At 40.7% G+C, this 19,628-nt stretch overlaps 1 protein-coding gene across 1 annotated transcript in view; it reads left to right on the top strand.

Moving 5' to 3' along the window:
• The window catches only part of IL16 (interleukin 16), a 54,713-nt gene extending 39,638 nt beyond the window's left edge, over positions 1–15,075 (top strand). Inside the window, exons 16-23 of the mRNA XM_084641867.1 lie at positions 679–1,157; positions 4,307–4,445; positions 5,577–6,780; positions 8,365–8,548; positions 11,098–11,199; positions 12,371–12,623; positions 13,929–14,054; positions 14,605–15,075. Of these exons, the coding sequence (XP_084497993.1) occupies positions 679–1,157; positions 4,307–4,445; positions 5,577–6,780; positions 8,365–8,548; positions 11,098–11,199; positions 12,371–12,623; positions 13,929–14,054; positions 14,605–14,810 (2,693 nt within the window). The 3' untranslated portion in view covers positions 14,811–15,075. The remainder of the gene's footprint in view (positions 1–678; positions 1,158–4,306; positions 4,446–5,576; positions 6,781–8,364; positions 8,549–11,097; positions 11,200–12,370; positions 12,624–13,928; positions 14,055–14,604) is intronic.
• The last annotated feature ends 4,553 nt before the right edge of the window (positions 15,076–19,628 follow it).

The following is a 19,628-nucleotide window of genomic DNA, read 5'->3' as shown; positions in this document are numbered from 1 at the left end:
TGGTTGCAAACTTTAGTGGGATTGCACTACTGAAAATTTTTCACTGTGATTTCACTTTCTGTTTCTGACTTACTTCCTGTCGGAAACAGACTAGATAATGTTCATTTCACACTTTTCTTAACCATTATATTTTCTTGTGCTTACTTCCTCTGGGGCTTGTTCAGACTTTCTAACCCCCTGTCACTGGCTGAAGCTATCTGACCCAATGTCAGCAGATAAATAATGTGGTGTTTGTATAACATGCAGCCTATCTATGGATGGGACGAGCATCCCATTTCCCTTGTTGGCAAAGGAACACTAGGTTCCCCTTAGGGCTACTTGCCACATTCCAATGTGGAGTACTATTATCACAATGCTTTATAATATGAGATACGTTTTGCCTTCGTTTTCTTTCTTTCTTTCTTTGAACCAACAGCAAACTATACGGGAGAACAGTATATCTGAGGGGGTAGTACTGTTTGTGTTCAACAATTAAATGATTCCTTGATCTAAAATGCCTCCACAAATGCTTTCCCCCCTTTTTGCTATGGTACACTGATCAGATAGCTATACTCAACTGGTTTAGTTTTACCGTGGATTTGATTTACAACCCTAGAAGTAAATGCTTTGAATGTATCTGAGTGTTTTCATCAGGCTATATGCTGCATTTTATATATTTTAATCATGTTGCTGATACAGGTGTTAAAAGACTGGAAACTAGCTGGCATGGCAGATACCAGCATGAAAAACATATTGAGAAGAACACTGCTTATTGCAACCGCAGATCTCAGAAGCTAATGACCCGTTCCAGCAGTGACAGTAGTTACAACCCCAGGTCATCTTGCAGTAATGGCACCCCATACCAGCTTGCTGACATGAAGGCAAAAGTACACAGCATTGATGTACCAATTACCAGACAGCCTGGCTTGCTGGATTCATTGTCCAGAACCAGTTTGGAGAACCATTCCCCTCCCACTGGCAACGAAGCAGGCCATCCCTCTCAGAACATAAAAAAATCGATGGAGATTCTTGTTAGAAAACCTAAATCGTCAAAGCCCAAACCTCCACCAAGAAAGTATTTTAAACAAGACTGTACAGACACTGACGAGTGTAACACAGACATGAAAGAGAAGCCTATGCTACAAGACGATGGAAGCCCATCTTCTGCCAATGTTCAGGTGAGGCAAATCCTGCATAGTTCTCAGGGTTTTTAGGGAAAACAGCAGGGGTATTTTTCTTTTAGAATTTTCTTATATTTGGAAGGTAAAGTGATATGTTATCTGTTTAGTGAGGTTTGAACCTCAGTTCTAAATAGGACCCCCCAAAATGAGGGGTGTTAGGCAGAGGAGTGCTGTAATGCATTTGTCCTTCAGGTCTGGAAAACTGTGTTCAAATCCAAATGCAGATAGGAATGAGAATGAATGTGAAGTTCTCACTGGAGTCCCCTAGTGAACGTGCCGCATCAGTACAAAACAATTTAGAGCATTTGGCAGTCTTTGGTCAAACGGGACGGGAACAGCAGTGGACTGCAAGCCAGGACTGGGAGAGCTTGCACTACTTCTACTGTCAAGTTGCTATAGTTACTCCCTAACACCAAATTCAGAGCCAAGCCATTCCATAAATAGTGAGATCAGTAAACTACAAGAACAATAATATGAAACAGTCACCGCACTAGCATGCTCACTGGAGGAAATGCACTGGTATTAGTAACACTGGGAAGAGTTTGCCCAAAATTCCTAATGTAGACAAAGCCTAAATGCTTTAGATATAAGGTTAAACTAACCATGAACTCTCCTATTTGTTGATTAATTTAGCTCTTTTGAAGTCTTTTAAAATGAAGTGAATTACTCTACACAATCAGATATACATCCCTCCTACCCCCAAAAGAATTAACAGAAACAGAGAAGCAAATTTGCATAAGTGTGAACAGTTCTGTGATGTGTGTGTGGAAACTGAGTTGTGGTTTGTTTAAAAAAAGGAACCCATTTACCCAGGGTTTAGTAATAGGCTAGTAGAAATTAACAGAATTTAGTGCCAGGTGAAACAAGCAAAACTGAGCAACCATTAGCTCAAGGCTTACTCTGAAACCTACACAACAGTAAAGGCCTTGGTTAAAGTATAGCATAAAGCTAACTAATAGGACATTTCTGCTTAGCATCTAAAATAAGACTTCTTTCCTATCATCTAAGATGGAGTGCAGTAGAAATACATGCATGCACATCCACAGCTACTATAAAATCAGCTTTGTTGGAGAACACAGCTAAGACAAGGAAAAACAGTTTCTCTGAGGTCCCATTTAAAGCAAGTAATTATTTGAGCCGAGAAACAATGCAATTCTTGGTTATTAAGCTGCAAGTGTGATTCTGCAGTGCTAAGGGGAACAAAAGAAATCCTGAGATCAATATGCACTAAGCAAAATTTAATGCACTCAAAGAAAGATTCCTTGGAAAGACTTTTGATGTCTCTTAGGCAGGTGGCTGCATGGAAAACAAGGTTACTACTTTTCAGAATGTATTTCAGATAATTAAGTGAAAGATTTATTAGTGCCCTTCTCTATTTTCCTTTATTCCTCAAACATGTCGTATTACTCAATTTGAGAAGTACTGGTCACAGTTGTGTGTGTGGTGTCTGCAGATTGTGAGCTTACTTTTTTCAAGCCAAAATTATTTGATTTAAAATGTTGACTTTAAACTGTGATATTTTACAGACCACAACAATTATTTGTAAAGCCCTGGCAGTGTACTTAGCACTGTGTCAATACGCAAGTAGATACAGTCCCTACCAGCCAGGAGCACACAGTCACTTGGAGCCAATCGTGTGTTTCAGAATTCCCACTTCATTTCAACTGAAGATCTGGGTGTGCAGTGTTACACAAGATCAGGCTCCTAACTGGAAGAAAGATGCAAAGCTACTAAAATTCAAAGCTAGTTGCATTGGAATGCTTAAAATGAATTTGAATCAGGATAATTTACTTTCTGTCCCTATGAAAATCATTCATTATTACTCTAACCATTTGCACTATTATGATGTGGTCTCAAGTGAGGGATAAGCTCACACTGAGATGCGAGTTTAGGTAACGCCATATTAAAAAGATAGAAGTCATTCTTGGTGACTGAACACAAGGTGCTGCCATTCAGAAGGTGATTAGAAAGTGAGCCCAGATTGAGACTACCAAGGCCAGCAATGATCAGGGACTTGACAGAGGTAAACTCTTTACTGGAATAAAGAAAAGGAGTACTTGTGGCACCTTAGAGACTAACCAATTTATTTGAGCATGAGCTTTCATGAGCTCATGCTCAAATAAATTGGTTAGTCTCTAAGGTGCCACAAGTACTCCTTTTCTTTTTGCGAATACAGACTAACACGGCTGTTACTCTGAAACCTGTCTTCACTGGAATAGTGCGGGGTAAGTGCAAACCATATCACTGTCAGAATGCTCAAGAGTTGCCAGGTAGTTGGATGTTTACAGGATAATCTCACTTTTGTTTCAAAATTTCTCTCTCTTGCTTGTTTACGATTCCTGTGAGTAACCCTGTAGCTCTGGCAGATGGTAACTTTGTGACATTAGTTACATAAACAACGAGGAGTCCTTGTGTCACCTTAGAGATGAACAAATTTATTTGGGCATAAGCTTTTGTGTGCTAGAACCCACTTCATCAGATGCATGGAGTGGAAAATACAGAAGCAGGTATATTTGTACATAGTGCATGAAAAGATGGGAGTTGCCTTACCAGGTGGGGGTCAGTCTAATGAGTTACATAGTAATCTGGTAATTCTAGAGCATCTGCTAATGGCTGCCTCGAGTAGCATGTACTGTGACCTCGAACAGAACCTCTCATTCTGCATTTCCAACCAAGAACAAAAGGGGAAAAGGTCTTGAAGTTCCAGCCACGAATTGGGCTTATTACCCCCAAACACAAAATTGTAAAGGACCCACAAAGAAAAGCACTGTGTAAAATAAAGACAGAAGCTAGACAGTTCATTTTCTGTCTTTGCTTAACTGATTTGCAAGAGATTACTGTGTGGCTGGTTTTAGAAGTCTAAAATTGTAGCAGCCAATATCTTGCTTTGTTGTGGTACACAACACACACACACAATCGATCAAAATTTGAGATGTTAACAAAAAAATTTTCCAGTGTGTTTACAGGCATACATAAAATATTTTGCTCCCTTTCCTGGAGCACAGAACAAATCAGTCTTTCTGCAGTTTAATATTTATTCTCAGATTAAAAACAAGAAAATGAAGAGCATTTTTCTACATGCTCATCTATAATGTGGTTTGTGCAATTACGTTTTGACATGGTTCTATTTCCTGTTTATTCCACAGGAAGCAGGAGACCTGCTGCTACAGGGAAATAAAACAGTTATAACCCACAGTCTCTCTGCAACTTCTATAACACCAAGAGGTACTGAACACTCAGCTGCAGTGTCAGCAGACAGAGACCAAGAGAGGAAAGCAAACCCAGGTAGGTGTTTCATTCCATTTGCTTCAAAAGCAACCTCTATGAGTGCATAAAATATTTAGCAGGGTTAATGAGTTTTGCATTCATTTTAATTCCATCTTTAAAAAACAGACTGCAGCAAAACGGTAAATTACTGGGTGAACAGACAAATTTCTACACAATTGTGTATTAACTACCTCTGACTCGAAGTGTGAATGACACCAAAAGAAGATGAATGGATTGTCTCTTATTAAAGAGAATAAATGGTAATAGGCGTACAAGAATCACTAGTTTTTTTCAGATGATACTTTATTTGTTTATATTAAAAACTGAGTGTTACTGAATTTTATTTTTAGCATGGACCACAGGACATTTTTGATTTTTTGTTTCAAAACTGAACAGCATGTAATATAGATAATTGATGTGAAGTAGATGCACTGTTGATTCTGTTAGTGAAAAGGTAGCTAGTAGTATTTAAAATGGCAACCGTTCCTGAACATTTATTCTTTTCATTGTACTGAAATAAATCATCATAAAAAACCCCAAACCTTCACCAGTGTCCTCTCTGCACCAATAGTCAGTAAGAGGTTTAATAAGCCTGTGATATATAAAACATCCTACATCAAAGAGAAAATGGTATACACTAGAAAAGTGCAAAGAACCATTTGGAGAGACATGCAGACAATCAATCAAAGAGAGGTCTCTGAGAGATAATATTTAAAGACCATGCTTTAAAATGCAGGAAGAGAAGAATAACTTTTTTTTATCTGCTGCGATACCAGCTAGTGCAATCTGCTGTAATTGGGATGACATAAATTTAGTCTTATATTTTAACATGACAGTGCTGAGCATGCAAAACGATTTCAGTGTCCCATTATGTCAGGAGAGAGCATTACCTGTAGAAGCTACATGTCCCTTTAGGGAAGTGGCCAGCCCCAAAGAGCCTGGGTTTGCAGCTAAATCCAGTATCAGCACAAGATGGCTTTTGCCACAATGAAACAGAACTTTAGATTAAGAGTTGTAACCTTAAATAACCTGTTGGAGGCTTGAGTGTAGAGAAGCCCACAGGCAGTGAAGCATCAACGATGCATGGAAAGGGATATATGGAGGGAATGAAAAGAAAGCTTATGTATAATAATTGTTTCTACAACACAGGAAATCCTATCTCATCAATACAAAGGCCTGTACTTAGAAGACAACCACGGGTAGATTACAGTCTTGATACTACAGCGGAAGACCCTTGGGTTAGAATTTCTGATTGCATCAAAAGCTTGTTTAATCCTACTATGAGTGAAGAAAGCAGTCACTTAGACTTAAATCCCAAGAACAACACAAATGAAGAAAATCAAAGTCTGAGCTGTCCAGACGTAGTGCTGCAGAAATCAGAAGCAGAAGCAGATGGTTCAAAAGCACACAATTCAGATGAAAGTGACACTGGGAAAAGGGGCCCTCCAGTAGCACCTAAACCAGCCTGGTTTCGTCAAAGTCTAAAAGGTCTGAAGAAAGGAAATTCAGATGTCAACACACAGGCAGATCAAAGTTCCATTGACCTCCAGCGTGTTTCTGGCAAAGAACGGGGCTCCAATATATCCCGGGCCTCACCCAGAGGATCATCAATAAAACAGAGAATAAACTCCTTTGAAACTTTCAGTGCTCCTCAGTCACCTGAAAAAGGAAACAGAAAACCCGGCCCAAAGCCATCAGTCTGGAAAGAAAATTCTCCCAGCCCAAAGCCATCAGTCTGGAGAGAAAATTCTCCCAGCCCAAAGCCATCAGTCTGGAGAGAAAATTCTCCCAGCCCAAAGCCATCAGTCCAAAAAGAAAACTCTCCCAGTCCAAAAGAGCCAGAATCACCTGCAGTTCATTTAAACCAAGCCACTTATAATGAAGGTTCTGATAACAGCCAACTACAATCAACGCCATCTGTGGTTACAGTCGAGACTCTGAGCCTACATAGGTCCTGCTCTCCCAAAGAGGCACTCGCTCCTAGTCCAAAGAGAAGCAACAGCACAAGTACTGAAATTTCCTTGGATTTACTAACTTCACAAGCCACTGAACTTCACTGTCCAGTAGCAAAAGCACAGAGCCAAAGAACACGAAGCTTCCCCCTTACTGCTAACCAGTCTTGTGAGATGATGAAGACAAATGATGAAAAATACAGCAAAATCTATTCCATCAGCAATCAAGTGTCATCTGCTTTAATGAAATCTTTGCTTTGCCTTCCTCAGTCGCCGCTCTTTTCTGGGAACAATCCATGGAGCACATTGGAAGCATCATCTCAGCCCTCCATGGAAGAGAATGGGACCCCTCCCTCATCTACAAGCGAGAGTCATCATTCAGACACTGGATTTTCCCTTAAGTAAGATACCATATTAAAGTTAATTTTTGCAAAGCAGTGCTGGTAAATAGACTAGCTCCTTCCCCTCACCACACACTGCAGAAAACAATTTGTCTGTACCTCAGGCAATTTAGATAGGAATATAGGTTGCTTAGAGTGTAGACAGAGTTAACAACTCCTCAGAGGAATGTAAAGGATCAGTCGAATGCATGCTGCCGTTAATAAAAACAGATTTTTAAGCTTTTATGCTGCCAGCTTCTTTGAGCCACAGAACAATATCCCTAGGTTCTCCATGGTTTGGAGCCAGAAGAATGGACCCAATACTGCTAATCCCAATATTGAGGCAGTTTCAAGAATAAGTCCATACAGCTGCTCCTGCCCCTTTATTTCAATGCTACCAATTTGCCAACATTTCAGGCCAAGTTCTGCTATTATATTAGCGCATTGGTGCATTGATGGTCTTTTTGGATCAGTAAAGGAGAAGGTCTGACTGCTACTACACCAGATGAAGTAGCCAGCATGGGTTCCATGCGTTCCCCCAAAACAATGCATTGCACCAGAGACGTATTGCCTCTTATAAGGATTTGCCCTGCTCAGGTTATCAACATTAGATTTTTTTAATAACTGTTTTTTCATAATATTTTATAAATATCTAACCAGGTGAGGAATCTAGAAAAGACTAGCTAAATAAACTAGAATTAAAAAGTTGGGGAAGTTATTTTAAAAGCAGGACATGAACCTCCCAAACTTTGCCTCATGTTCTCCAAGGGTGATCCAGTATGTAATTCAAAATATATTGTACAGAAAATTTTTTAGTCTAGTCTCTGTTTTGCAGACATGCCTTCTGTGCTGCTAGTTTGATATGACAGTGTCATTAAATAAAGAGTGGGAGGCTATGTGCTTAACAGCTTTTGCAAAGATTATAGTTTGTGATGAATTAATGTCATGGGCCTTGGGGTTATGGTTTGGATAAGCATTTCCACTCTCAGGTACTTATCTGAACCTTTTGTAACTGCAAAAGTGGAAAGGGTATTTCCTAGCTCAAATTTGAAACACAGTGAAAACAACCTCTCTCACAAGAGTGTGGTGCTTTTGATACCCGTTTCCAATCCCAGGTATAACTGGGAAGTTCAGAGTCACGTTAAAAAAGAAAAAAAAAGTTATCTGAACTTTTTTCCAATGCTCAGGGAAGGTTCAATTTGGTTGGGGGCAAAGATTCAAGAGGGTTCTTATTCCTTCACGTGAATGCTCACACAGGCGTGTCATCACTGAGGCATGGGGTGACCAGAGAGCAAGTGTGAAAAATCGGGACAGGGAGTGGGGGATATTAGGTGCCTATATAAGACAAAGCCCCAAATATTGGGACTGTTCCTATAAAATCAGGACATCTGGTCACCCTACTGAGACAGCCCTGCCACCTCTTGGTATGTTACAGTAGGTATTACTGGGAACAAATAAATAGAGATCTGAACCACTTGGCCAATTACCAGGTAAACTCTAGTATGATCAAAAGATGAAGATTCCAGAATTGCCTGTTCTGTGCCATGGTGTGGAAGCTGCTATCACAAATTAATATTTCTTTTTTCCCTTTTCAAAATGGGAAAGCCTTTCTGAACTGAGAGACTATACTGTGAGTTTAACAGACAGCGGGAAAGAGGAAGAGAAACAGGAACACTGTTCATCTCAAGCATCTGGTGTGTCCGGGCAATCAGTCATCTCTCTGCTTTCCCCTGAAGAATTAAAGAAGCTTATAGAAGAAGTAAAATCACTAGATGAGGCTACCTTAAAGGTAAGTCCACTTTTCTGTACACACTATGCTCAAAGACAGCCTAACTGAGGAGCGGATGCTACTGTTTAATCTTTGCTATGTGAAATTTTTACAAACACATCAGTATCAATATGTAATAGTAATGCTCAGTTCTTTCAGCCATAAATCTCAAATCACTTTACAAAGATGGCTTAGAATTATCAGCCCGATTTTACAGATGGGATAACTGAGGTACAGAGAGGGCAAAGCCAACATTTTCAAAAGTGTGCACCAATTTTAGGTACCCAATTAGAGATACCTTAAAGAGGCCTGATTTTCAGAGGCAGCGAACACCCATTTGACTCAGGGAAGGCTAATGTAGTGCCAATCTTCAAAAAAGGGAAGGAGGAGGATCCTGGGAACTACAGGCCAGTCAGCCTCACTCAGTCCCTGGAAAAATCATGGAGCAGGTCCTCAAAGAATCAATCCTGAAGCACTTGCATGAGAGGAAAGTGATCAGGAACAGCCAGCATGGATTCACCAAGGGAAGGTCATGCCTGACTAATCTAATCGCCTTTTATGATGAGATTACTGGTTCTGTGGATGAAGGGAAAGCAGTGGATGTATTATTTCTTGACTTTAGCAAAGCTTTTGACATGGTCTCCCACAGTATTCTTGTCAGCAAGTTAAGGAAGTATGGGCTGGATGAATGCACTACAAGGTGGGTAGAAAGCTGGCTAGATTGTCGGGCTCAACGGGTAGTGATCAATGGCTCCATATCTAGTTGGCAGCCGGTATCAAGTGGAGTGCCCCAAGCGTCGGTCCTGGGGCCAGTTTTGTTCAATATCTTCATAAATGATCTGGAGGATGGTGTGGATTGCACTCTCAGCAAATTTGCGGATGATACTAAACTGGGAGGAGTGGTAGATACGCTGGAGGGGAGGGATAGGATACAGAAAGACCTAGACAAATTGGAGGATTGGGCCAAAAGAAATCTGATGAGGTTCAATAAGGATAAGTGCAGGGTCCTGCACTTAGGACGGAAGAACCCAATGCACAGCTACAGACTAGGGACCGAATGGCTAGGCAGCAGTTCTGCGGAAAAGGACCCAGGGGTGACAGTGGACGAGAAGCTGGATATGAGTCAGCAGTGTGCCCTTGTTGCCAAGAAGGCCAATGGCATTTTGGGATGTATAAGTAGGGGCATAGCGAGCAGATCGAGGGACGTGATCGTTCCCCTCTATTCGACATTGGTGAGGCCTCATCTGGAGTACTGTGTCCAGTTTTGGGCCCCACACTTCAAGAAGGATGTGGATAAATTGGAGAGAGTCCAGCGAAGGGCAACAAAAATGATTAGGGGACTGGAACACATGAGTTATGAGGAGAGGCTGAGGGAGCTGGGATTGTTTAGCCTGCAGAAGAGAAGAATGAGGGGGGATTTGATAGCTGCTTTCAACTACCTGAAAGGGGGTTCCAAAGAGGATGGCTCTAGACTGTTCTCAATGGTAGCAGATGACAGAACGAGGAGTAATGGTCTCAAGTTGCAGTGGGGGAGGTTTAGATTGGATATTAGGAAAAACTTTTTCACTAAGAGGGTGGTGAAACACTGGAATGCGTTACCTAGGGAGGTGGTAGAATCTCCTTCCTTAGAGGTTTTTAAGGTCAGGCTTGACAAAGCCCTGGCTGGGATGATTTAACTGGGAATTGGTCCTGCTTTGAGCAGGGGGTTGGACTAGATGACCTTCTGGGGTCCCTTCCAACCCTAATATTCTATGATTCTATGACTCAAAAGGAGTTGTGGGAGCTCAGAAGAGCAGAAAATCACGCCTTAATTGTCTCCAGTTTGGGCAATCAATAGCAGTGGACATTTTTGAAGACTTTGGTCTAAATGGCTTGGTCAAGATCATCATAAACAGAGGAAGAGTGGCGAATAAAATCCAGGCATTCTCACTCTTAGTTCAGTGGCCTGTCAACCAAACTATGCATCCAGCTACTGAAAAGCACATTGTTATGAGACAAGAAAAGATCAGTGAATCAGTTTCTCTTAAGAAAAGGTGTTATACTTGAATCCTTAAGAACACTGTAGTATATGCTACTAAAAAGAGATATTTTCCCTCATATTAACTGTAATCTAAAAGGGTAACAGACTGAAACAGCTCATTTCAGGCTACTGTTACAATTAAAATGTTAGCAAATGTACATTAAAAATAGCAACCAGGCTTAGAAGTAATTTTTTGAGCCACAGACCATTATTCATTGAGTAGGACGAGTTGTAGATAACAAAAGTTTTTCCTCTCAGAGTTAGAAGACCATGTACTCAGTTCTCACCACTGAGCCAATAATATTTTCTATTTCTATTTCAGTAGTGATCAGTGATCTTTAATATATTGTAATTTACAGCACATTCACTGAAGCAGCAAAACTTTTAGACACAAACTCATTCGTAAGTTATGATACCAAGGTGAAGTTAGCCCATTAAATAAAAACAAAGACAGAGTTTGCAGTGGATACAGGAGAAAATATACAGTTCTTCCAGTAATCTTGAATTATAGTAGGATGTATCTGAAATTATTTTATTTTTCTGTGTTTAGCAATTTGATGATATTCAGGTTACAATTTTGCATAAAGAAGAAGATGCTGGTCTTGGATTCAGCCTGGCAGGAGGAATCGATCTAGAAAACAAAGTTGTTACTGTAAGTAGCGTCACTCTCATAAAATACTCCCACAATAAGCATTCAGTCCAAAAAAAGGTGGCAGAAAAAATGGAATGGGTTGAAAAGAGAACGTCAAAAATGGAAAAGGTTTGGAAGCTAAGACCTATGAGGACAGATTAAAGAAACTAGGCAAGTTCAAGGCTAGAGAAAATAAGAATATGGTGGGAATGGTAACAGTCTATACACAAGGAAACATTAGAAAATTAGAGCCAGCCATTGTAGTTTCAACTGCAAAATCTTCTCTCTCTCTCTCTCTCAAAAAAAAAGGGGGGGTTAATCAAAAATGAACACTTTCTGCAGAAAAATATTTCAAATGGAAAATTTTGAAACAAAATTTGAATTTTGAATTGGGGTTATGTCATTTCATTTTGGTTTTCAAATTTTTTTTTTCAGAGTTTTGGGTTGTCCCCTTTTTGTCACCTTATGCAAACAAACAAATAAACAATATCTAAGTTTCCCCTCATGTTTTACTTTCTGGAACTTTTTGAACTTTGAAAAAATTACAGTGACAAAAAGAAAAATGGAATTAATTTTGCCACTCCAATTTTTCAGAACTTCTTTTTTAAAAAATGTAGCTCCTTAACAGTACCCAGCAACCCTACATAAGCAGCATAGGACAGGAAATGGAAAAGAATATGAATATCTAAATGGGAATTTATGGTTGCAGAAGATAATTAGCAAATTGGAATGGAATGTTGCCAGAAAACTGGGATTAACATGCCTATTTTAAGTGCAATGGGATATTTAATCATCAGTAGTGATCAAGGCCTTCAGGAGCACAATACCTACTGCAGCATAGATTCAGCATGGACTCAGAGGAAGATGGTCACCTACTAAATAACCAGTCCCTCTTTTCAGATTCCTGACTCTCTCTCTCTTTAAGTCAATGGTGCAGGTTCAGGACAAGATGACTGACCTGGTTAGACTCTGTGAAATCTGATGGTTGATAGCATAAGCTGGTACCAGCTACAAGCCATCCAGTATCTCCTGCATCTTAATAGGCTTCTACCACAACAATTACAATACATGATCCTTAAAAATCAGCTTTCTTTCTTGCTAAGAAATGAAAATGTGTCACATTTAAACTTTACTAACTGTGAGATTTAGTCACATCTTCTCTTTTTTTTGTGGTGGTTGGGGTCTCTAATAGGTTCACAGAGTATTTCCTAATGGACTAGCATCTCAGGAAGGAACTATCCAGAAAGGAGATGAAGTCTTATCCATTAATGGAAAGTCTCTTAAAGGTGCCACTCACAACGATGCCTTGGCGATCATGCGCCAGGCTCGACCGCCAAGGCAAGCTGTCGTAGTGACTAAAAAAGCTAAAGAGGAAGAAAAAAGTTTTAATGTTTCCGTTGACTCTACTACGTATTCTACAGAAAGTGAAACCACAACAGAAGCTAGTGAGTACTTTACTCCTGCATTAAATCACATCCGCTACCTATCTAGATATTTATATACCACCCTGTTCTCACCACTACAGAATCCTTGCCCTTTACAAAGGGTTGCATGGGATTTAGCTAGACAAATATTGGAGTTGTGATTAAAAGTTGTACAACTGTTTAAAAATCCAGGAAGTCGGCTTTAAACAACCTGTTACTCAGTTGATACTGCTCTCTGCTGTCCTAAGTCCCAGTCCTGCAAAATCTATCAGCCGGATCAGGATTCTAGGTGTATATATAAATAATCATTATGAAATTACAGATTGAAATCTATGCAGTCTTCAATATAAATCAGAGTTGCAATTTTGTAACATAAAATATTGACAATTTCATGCAAAACAACATATGCTATTTTATTCTGTATAATTATATGGTAGGTGCTGATTTGGGGCTCAGCTGTGTACGAACAAAAAATCAGTTAATATTGGTGGGGGAAAGGTATGCTGGAAAAATGCAATAAATAAAGCTATTATAAATCTGTTAGTTTTACTAAGAAGTTATATATACACCTTACATAATTCACTAAACTGCACCAAAAAGCAAGATTCCTCAAAATGGAGTTCTGAAAAAATTCAGATAATGTCAAGCAAGTGAACAGGACTAACTGTATGTATAATGGCTACTCATGTGAGCAGTAATGAACTTTCATTTCAAGCCCCTAAAAGTTCCTGTGTTTTGAAAAATATTTTATTTGAAAGGATACTTTCTCCAGATTACCTAAATCATACTCTGGCCTCTAACACACCAGCTGGCTATATTCAAAACATATGGAAGACATACAGTTTTGTAGAATGATCTTTGTTCTTAGGATTTCTTTTTCAGAAGTCAGAGTTTTGTAATCCTATTTACATACCCCAAATAAACATTACTGGCTGTTTAGGTAATATTTGTTTTAATATTACCATCAGGTCACTTGTACTGAACACTTAATTTTGGAATATATACAGTATATCGAAATGTTAATGTGTCTCTAGCATGTTTATGTAATTCAAGCAAATGCCGTTTATATTAAATCCAACCTTTTCATTTGGCTCAGATTTCAACACATAAAAAATACATCCCCCTCCCCTGCCATAACCTTCTGTAGGAGCAATTAACTTTACGGTGACCAAAAAGATGAAGCAAATGGTCATTTTCTGCCTTGTTTTGCTCTATCATTTACATGCCTACACAAAATTGAACAAACAAAAACTCATTCTTTGTTCAGATGTTCTCACTTTTCAGAATATTTTGTACCCCTCCTGATACCATTGTATTTCTTTCCAGCAACCGAAGAGACAATCTGCACTGTAACTCTGGAAAAGACACCTGCTGGCTTAGGATTCAGTCTGGAAGGAGGGAAAGGCTCCATCCATGGAGATAAACCCATCATCATCAACAGGATTTTTAAAGGTAGAGGTGTTTAAACACTCTCTCTCTTTTATACGTATATTATACACACACACACCCCCACGGTCAGATCCTCAGCTGCGGTAAACTGGAGTAGTTCCATTGACTGATCTCTACCAGATGAGGATCCGGCCCATGATAATTTTTATTGAAACTGCAGCATGACATTTTGTTGTGCGGGATGAACTCCTTGCTCTGGAATTAGACCAGACGCATTTTATACCATTTATACAGAAACACACTTCTTCTTTTGCATGGAAATGGCAACATTTACAAGTTAGCAGAAAGGTTTGAAATCCATTTGAGGCCTTCCAAAGATGCAGAGTGTGCTTTTGCGATAGCTCCTGGAAATGGAAAGAGGGGGCACTTGTCCACAATGTGTTCAGTGATTTGGAGGTCTCTGTATTTGCACTGTGGCAAATACTTGATTCTCCCATTTGTGCATCAGATGTGCACATCTTCCATGTAACATCCTAGTACAGCTATCCATAATTACAACAACAAAGATTTCCCCACACAGAGAAACTTAAGTAAATTCATTGTCTCCTCACAGGAATTGCATCAGAACAGAGCAATACTGTTCAGCCTGGTGATGAGCTACTGCAAGTGCACACAACTGTTATGCAAGGACTCACCCGTTTTGAAGCTTGGAATATCATCAAGGCATTACCTGATGGGCCCATAACTGCTACCATCAAGAGGAAAAATCCAAGTTCTGTTACCACCACATCATCTGAAACTTTGCAAGGAGAAGTATGAAACTGCTGCCAGGATTAAAACAAACACACCCATAACATTTCATTACTTAAAGCCATTTACCAACACAGCACCAATATTGTGAAAGTGCAGATGATCATATAGCAAGTTTTACAGGTCTCTTTGCAACCTCAAAGCAAGTTGTCCAGAATAAGAGAAGGTTATACAATTTCTTTTACAATATTCATAAGCAGCTGTTGCAAATTCTAGAATGCTAAAAAAAGGTCTTAATATGATGAGTGTAATAAAATGTGTGAAAATTGCAGTACTCTCTATCTTATATAAATCCATTTGATGGTGTCACAGACTAGTGTGCAAAGTTAATTTAACCACCAAATTTAAGGAAAATTAGAAACAGGCCAAAACCGTAGGGCAGATTCTCAGTCCTGCTCCAGAGACTAACCACAAACCCTAGCTGGGGACTGCATAACAGTGGGTGCAGAATAGAAATGGTTGGCTCCTAAATCTCCCTCCCCACAGCTTCCAGCACATGGGGAAGGGAGGAAGGCAGGGAAAGCAGCCAAAGAAGGATGGGCTGTATCCAGCACAAAGGAGCCAGGGCCGCCCAGTAGAGAATATCTCTTATAAAGAGGAATTCTTTGCTAGCATAAAGCTGGCTCTGCTGCCTCCTACGCCAGTTGCCCCACACCCCCATTGTAAGGGGGGAAAAAGAGGCTGTTTGGGGATATTCTGGGGTCAGAAGAGGGAGAAGAGAGGACAGGACAGGACATAGTAGAGCTCCAGTTTATCCTCCACTGGCATAACAGCCCTGACACGTAAGTTAGAGTTGCACTGAACAGCAATCATTTGCTCAGTGGCCAAGCAGCTCTGAATCCAGGAGTTGTGACTGGTTTCCTGCAGCGCTCCCACCCCTAAATCGGACAGAGTAGAGAATCAAGCTAATATAGATGCAAATCTCATTTGTCTGAGTGGGAAATTAAGCACATGCATCTGAAGAACATTGTACCGCAGCACAGTATTTACTGTGAAACAAGAATCTGAAAAGCCCTCACAATGCCCAGGCGTTGCGTTGTGAATTAAAAATATCTTAAGTACAGGGTTGAGAATTTTGAAAGGCATTCAGGGATTTCTCTGCTCAGCGCTGCAATGCCTAAATGATGCAGGAGCCTAAGTCATCAAAAGTCACTTAGCAGCCTAGATTTCATTACAAGTCAATGGGTCCCTAAGTGTCGAAGTCACCTCTGAAAATGAGACTTGGGCTCCTAAGTCACTTAGGCCTTGCAACACTGAGCAAAGCAATACCTAAATGCTTTTAAAAATCTGGGCCAGAGTAACAAGGACATTTAGAACTGAACCTGGTTATCTGAATATATAGTTTGTGTAATTTTTAACATCACTGCATTAGTATTTAAAATGAAAATACCAATGATTGCTTATGGGATTTAAGGCTCGTTGAGCCAGTTGGTGACTGGAAATACTAAATACCTTGGGGACAGATCTGGCATTGATGGTTACACAAGGCATGCCATTGCTTCAAAGGGAGAGTGCTGTGTAAACATTGATAGCGTACTACAGCATCTTTGTCAGGGTACCCCCAAGAATTGACCAGTCTTCAATACCTACTAGTACAGTGCCCTGGAAGATATTACCTCCTTGACCTCCTCTATATATTTCTAGCACTTACAATAGAATTTAAAGTAACAAAAAGTTAATGCAACCATAACTTATTTACTTAATTTATTATTGTGCTAAAACTAAAAGACAAGAGGGGAACAAATTCTGTGATTCATGCTAGTTCATATACAGTAAATGAATGTATGACCAATACGAATGACAAAAAAAAAAAAAGCCCTAAGAGCATCAGAATCTATGGTTCAACAGTCCAATTATTTCCCCCCGTTTGTTTAAAGAGATGTTGCTGAAAGCAGCACCAACCACGGATTGTTCCACTGTTACCACTGCTAGTAGAATTTTAAGAGGTTTTGTTATTTTCAAAATATGCAGTGGACTTAAACACGGAGACAAGTTTTTACATATTTTTATTGGCCCCCCCAAGTTTTCAAAATAAGTCTCTTGTGTACATGCACCTAACACTGCATTATCACAAGGATTTGTATTAGAGCACCCAGGAGCCCCAGTCATAGACCAGGGGCTTATCGGAAAGATGCTGTATAAACAGAACAAAAGGCCAGTCCTTGCTCCAAAGAGTTGTCTTATGAGAGATTAAAGTTGCTGCTTAGTTTGGTCAAGACAGTGTCTCTTTGCCCTGTGGTCCTTTTGGTCTCCTCAGACCTGCCTTGTTAATATAGGGACATAACATTAAGATAGCTGATTATTACATACCACAGTGTTAATCCAAAAGGGCAAAAGCAATTGTTATTCTTTAATCAACAGCCAAAAAAAATATTGTAGTAATAGGCCATGCGAAGATAAGCAATACAAGAGTCTAGTCAAGCCATGATTTCCTTTTTTTGCACAGTACATAATTTTACAATTTCCTGTTTAGCTCCCTCTTTTTCTCTCCCCACATGTGAAATCTCATGTGGTTAGCCACTTCTAAGTAAATATCATTTCCGCAGTGTGTATACAGGAGGATCAACATTTTTAAAGCAGCTGTCTATACAGATCAGTGGTTCTCAACCAGGAATATGCGTATTCCTAGGGGAATGCAGAGGTCTTCTAGGGCAGGGGTGGGCAAACTTTTTGGCCTAATGGCCACATCGGGGTTGCGAAACCGTATGGATGGCCGGGGAGGGAAGTCTGTGCCTTCCCAAACAGACTGGCCCCCGTCCCCTGACTGCTCCCCTCAGAACCCCTGACCCATCCAACGCCCCCTGCTCCTTGTCCCCTGACCACCACCCCGGGACCCCGCCCCAACCACACACCCCCTGCTCCCTGTCTCCTGACCCCCCCAACCTCCACCCCATCCAACCGCCCTCTGTCCCCTGACTGCCCCCCAGGACCTCCCGCCCCTTTCCAACCCCCCCGCCCTTACCATGCCGCTCAGAGCAGCAGGACAGGCTTCTTAGAAAGACTGGGAGGTGGGTGGGCGCAAGCCGCACTGCCTGTGTGGCGGTGTAGCTGCGGAGGAGTGGGGACAGCAGGGGAAGGGCCTCCCCGGCCAGGAGCTCAGGGGTCGGGTAGGACAGTCCCGCGGGCCGGATGTGGCCTGCGGGCAGTAGTTTGCCCACCTCTGTTCTAGGGGCTACATCAACTTATCTAGATATTTGCCTAATTTTACAACAGGCTACATAAAAAGCACTAGCAAAGTCAGTACAAACTAAAATTTCATACAGACAATGACTTGTTTATACTGCTCTAGATACTATACACTGAAATGTAAGTACAATATTTATATTCCAATTGATTTATTTTACAATTATATGGTAAAAATGAAAAAGCTGTTTTTCAGTAATCGTGAGCTGTGACACTTTTGTATTTTTATGTTTGTTTTGTAAACAAGTAGTTCTTAAGTGAGGTAAAACTCAGGGGTACGTAAGACAAATCAGACTCCTGTACAGGAGTCTGCAAAGGTTGAGAGCCACTGGCACAGGTAACATGAAAAATCTGAATCAGTGGTCACTTTAGCGGCTGTACAGTGAAGCAGGCCCTGAGCTCTTTTGTTCTGTTCTGGCTCAAGTCTGCAAAAGCCAGGTCAAACTCTTTTTGTGGGTTTTCACAGCCTTGCTCAGAAAGCCTGAGAGATTGTATTAGATAACAGACCTCGTACAGGGCAGAAAGAAAGATTGTATTAGATAATAGTCCTTGTATAGGGCGGCCTGCGCTAGCATCAGCTTTAGTCATTAACAAAAAAATCATCCAAAACTTGAACCAAGCTTTACAAAGGTTGTAATAATTTCAGATCACCCGTGTGCTCCTCCCTCTCCTGGCTACCAGTCTTTTAGGTTTCTGAACCTCTGCATTTCCCGGTTCTGGCAGAGACCAAAAGCAGGAATGCCAATGTCCCATGTAAAATAGAAGTGTCTCCCAATATTCCAGTCTCCCCCAAAAGCAGGAAGTCCCAGCAATCTTACAAGACAGCCAGTACTTACAAATTTCCAGCCTACTTTGGCAGAGGGCTCACAGAGCAGTCCTGTGATGGGCTGAACACCCTCAGATTCTATTGAACCGAGTGTGCTCAGCACCTCACAGGACCGATCCTTTAAATTATTCAGATTCTGGTTCTGCCCTTCTGAGTAATATTTACTCATGGGTAATGCCATTGACCTCAAAAGGACTACAGGCATGAGTGAAGGTGGTTGGATCAGGCCTAAGGTTTAGATAAACCCTTGATCTTTTGGGTACTTAAAAAACACAAGGCCCTCATCCTGCAAAGACTACACACATGCTTAACTTCATGCACAGTGAGTGGTCAGTAGGACAACTCACGGTGTGTAAAGTTAAGCATGAACATAAGCCTTTGCAGGACAGGGGCCCAAACCTCTCCCTCACAGAAGCACTTGTCATTCTTCATAGTTGCACTATGCAGCAGTCTAAGTTAAAAACAAACAAAAAAAAACAACAGGACTAGACAACAGCTGAAGGGCTCAATCCTGCAAGATGCTGAGTACCCACCCCCATCACTAAAATATCTACCTCATCCTGCAGCCATCTCCATAGTGTCTGAGCAGCTAAGGGCATTTCCAACCTCACAGGATTGGCCTAAAGCCCCAAGATAGCACAGAGCGATCTTGAAAGGTGCAGAGCTCCTTTAAGTCTCATTGGCAATGGGAGTTGAGGGGACACTATGACAGAGTTAAAGGATAATTCAGAAGAACAAAAATGTGAAACAGAAAATAGTTTATTTAATTTGCTACACCCACTGGCAAGTTTTAAAAGCCTCAGTCACAAAAGAAACTA

Source organism: Lepidochelys olivacea, assembly GCF_965140295.1.
Source record: "Lepidochelys olivacea isolate rLepOli2 genome assembly, chromosome: 10".
In the NCBI taxonomy this organism is placed as follows: domain Eukaryota; kingdom Metazoa; phylum Chordata; order Testudines; family Cheloniidae; genus Lepidochelys; species Lepidochelys olivacea.
Note: the sequence above shows the minus strand (reverse complement) of the source record. Positions and strands in the feature narration are given on the sequence as shown.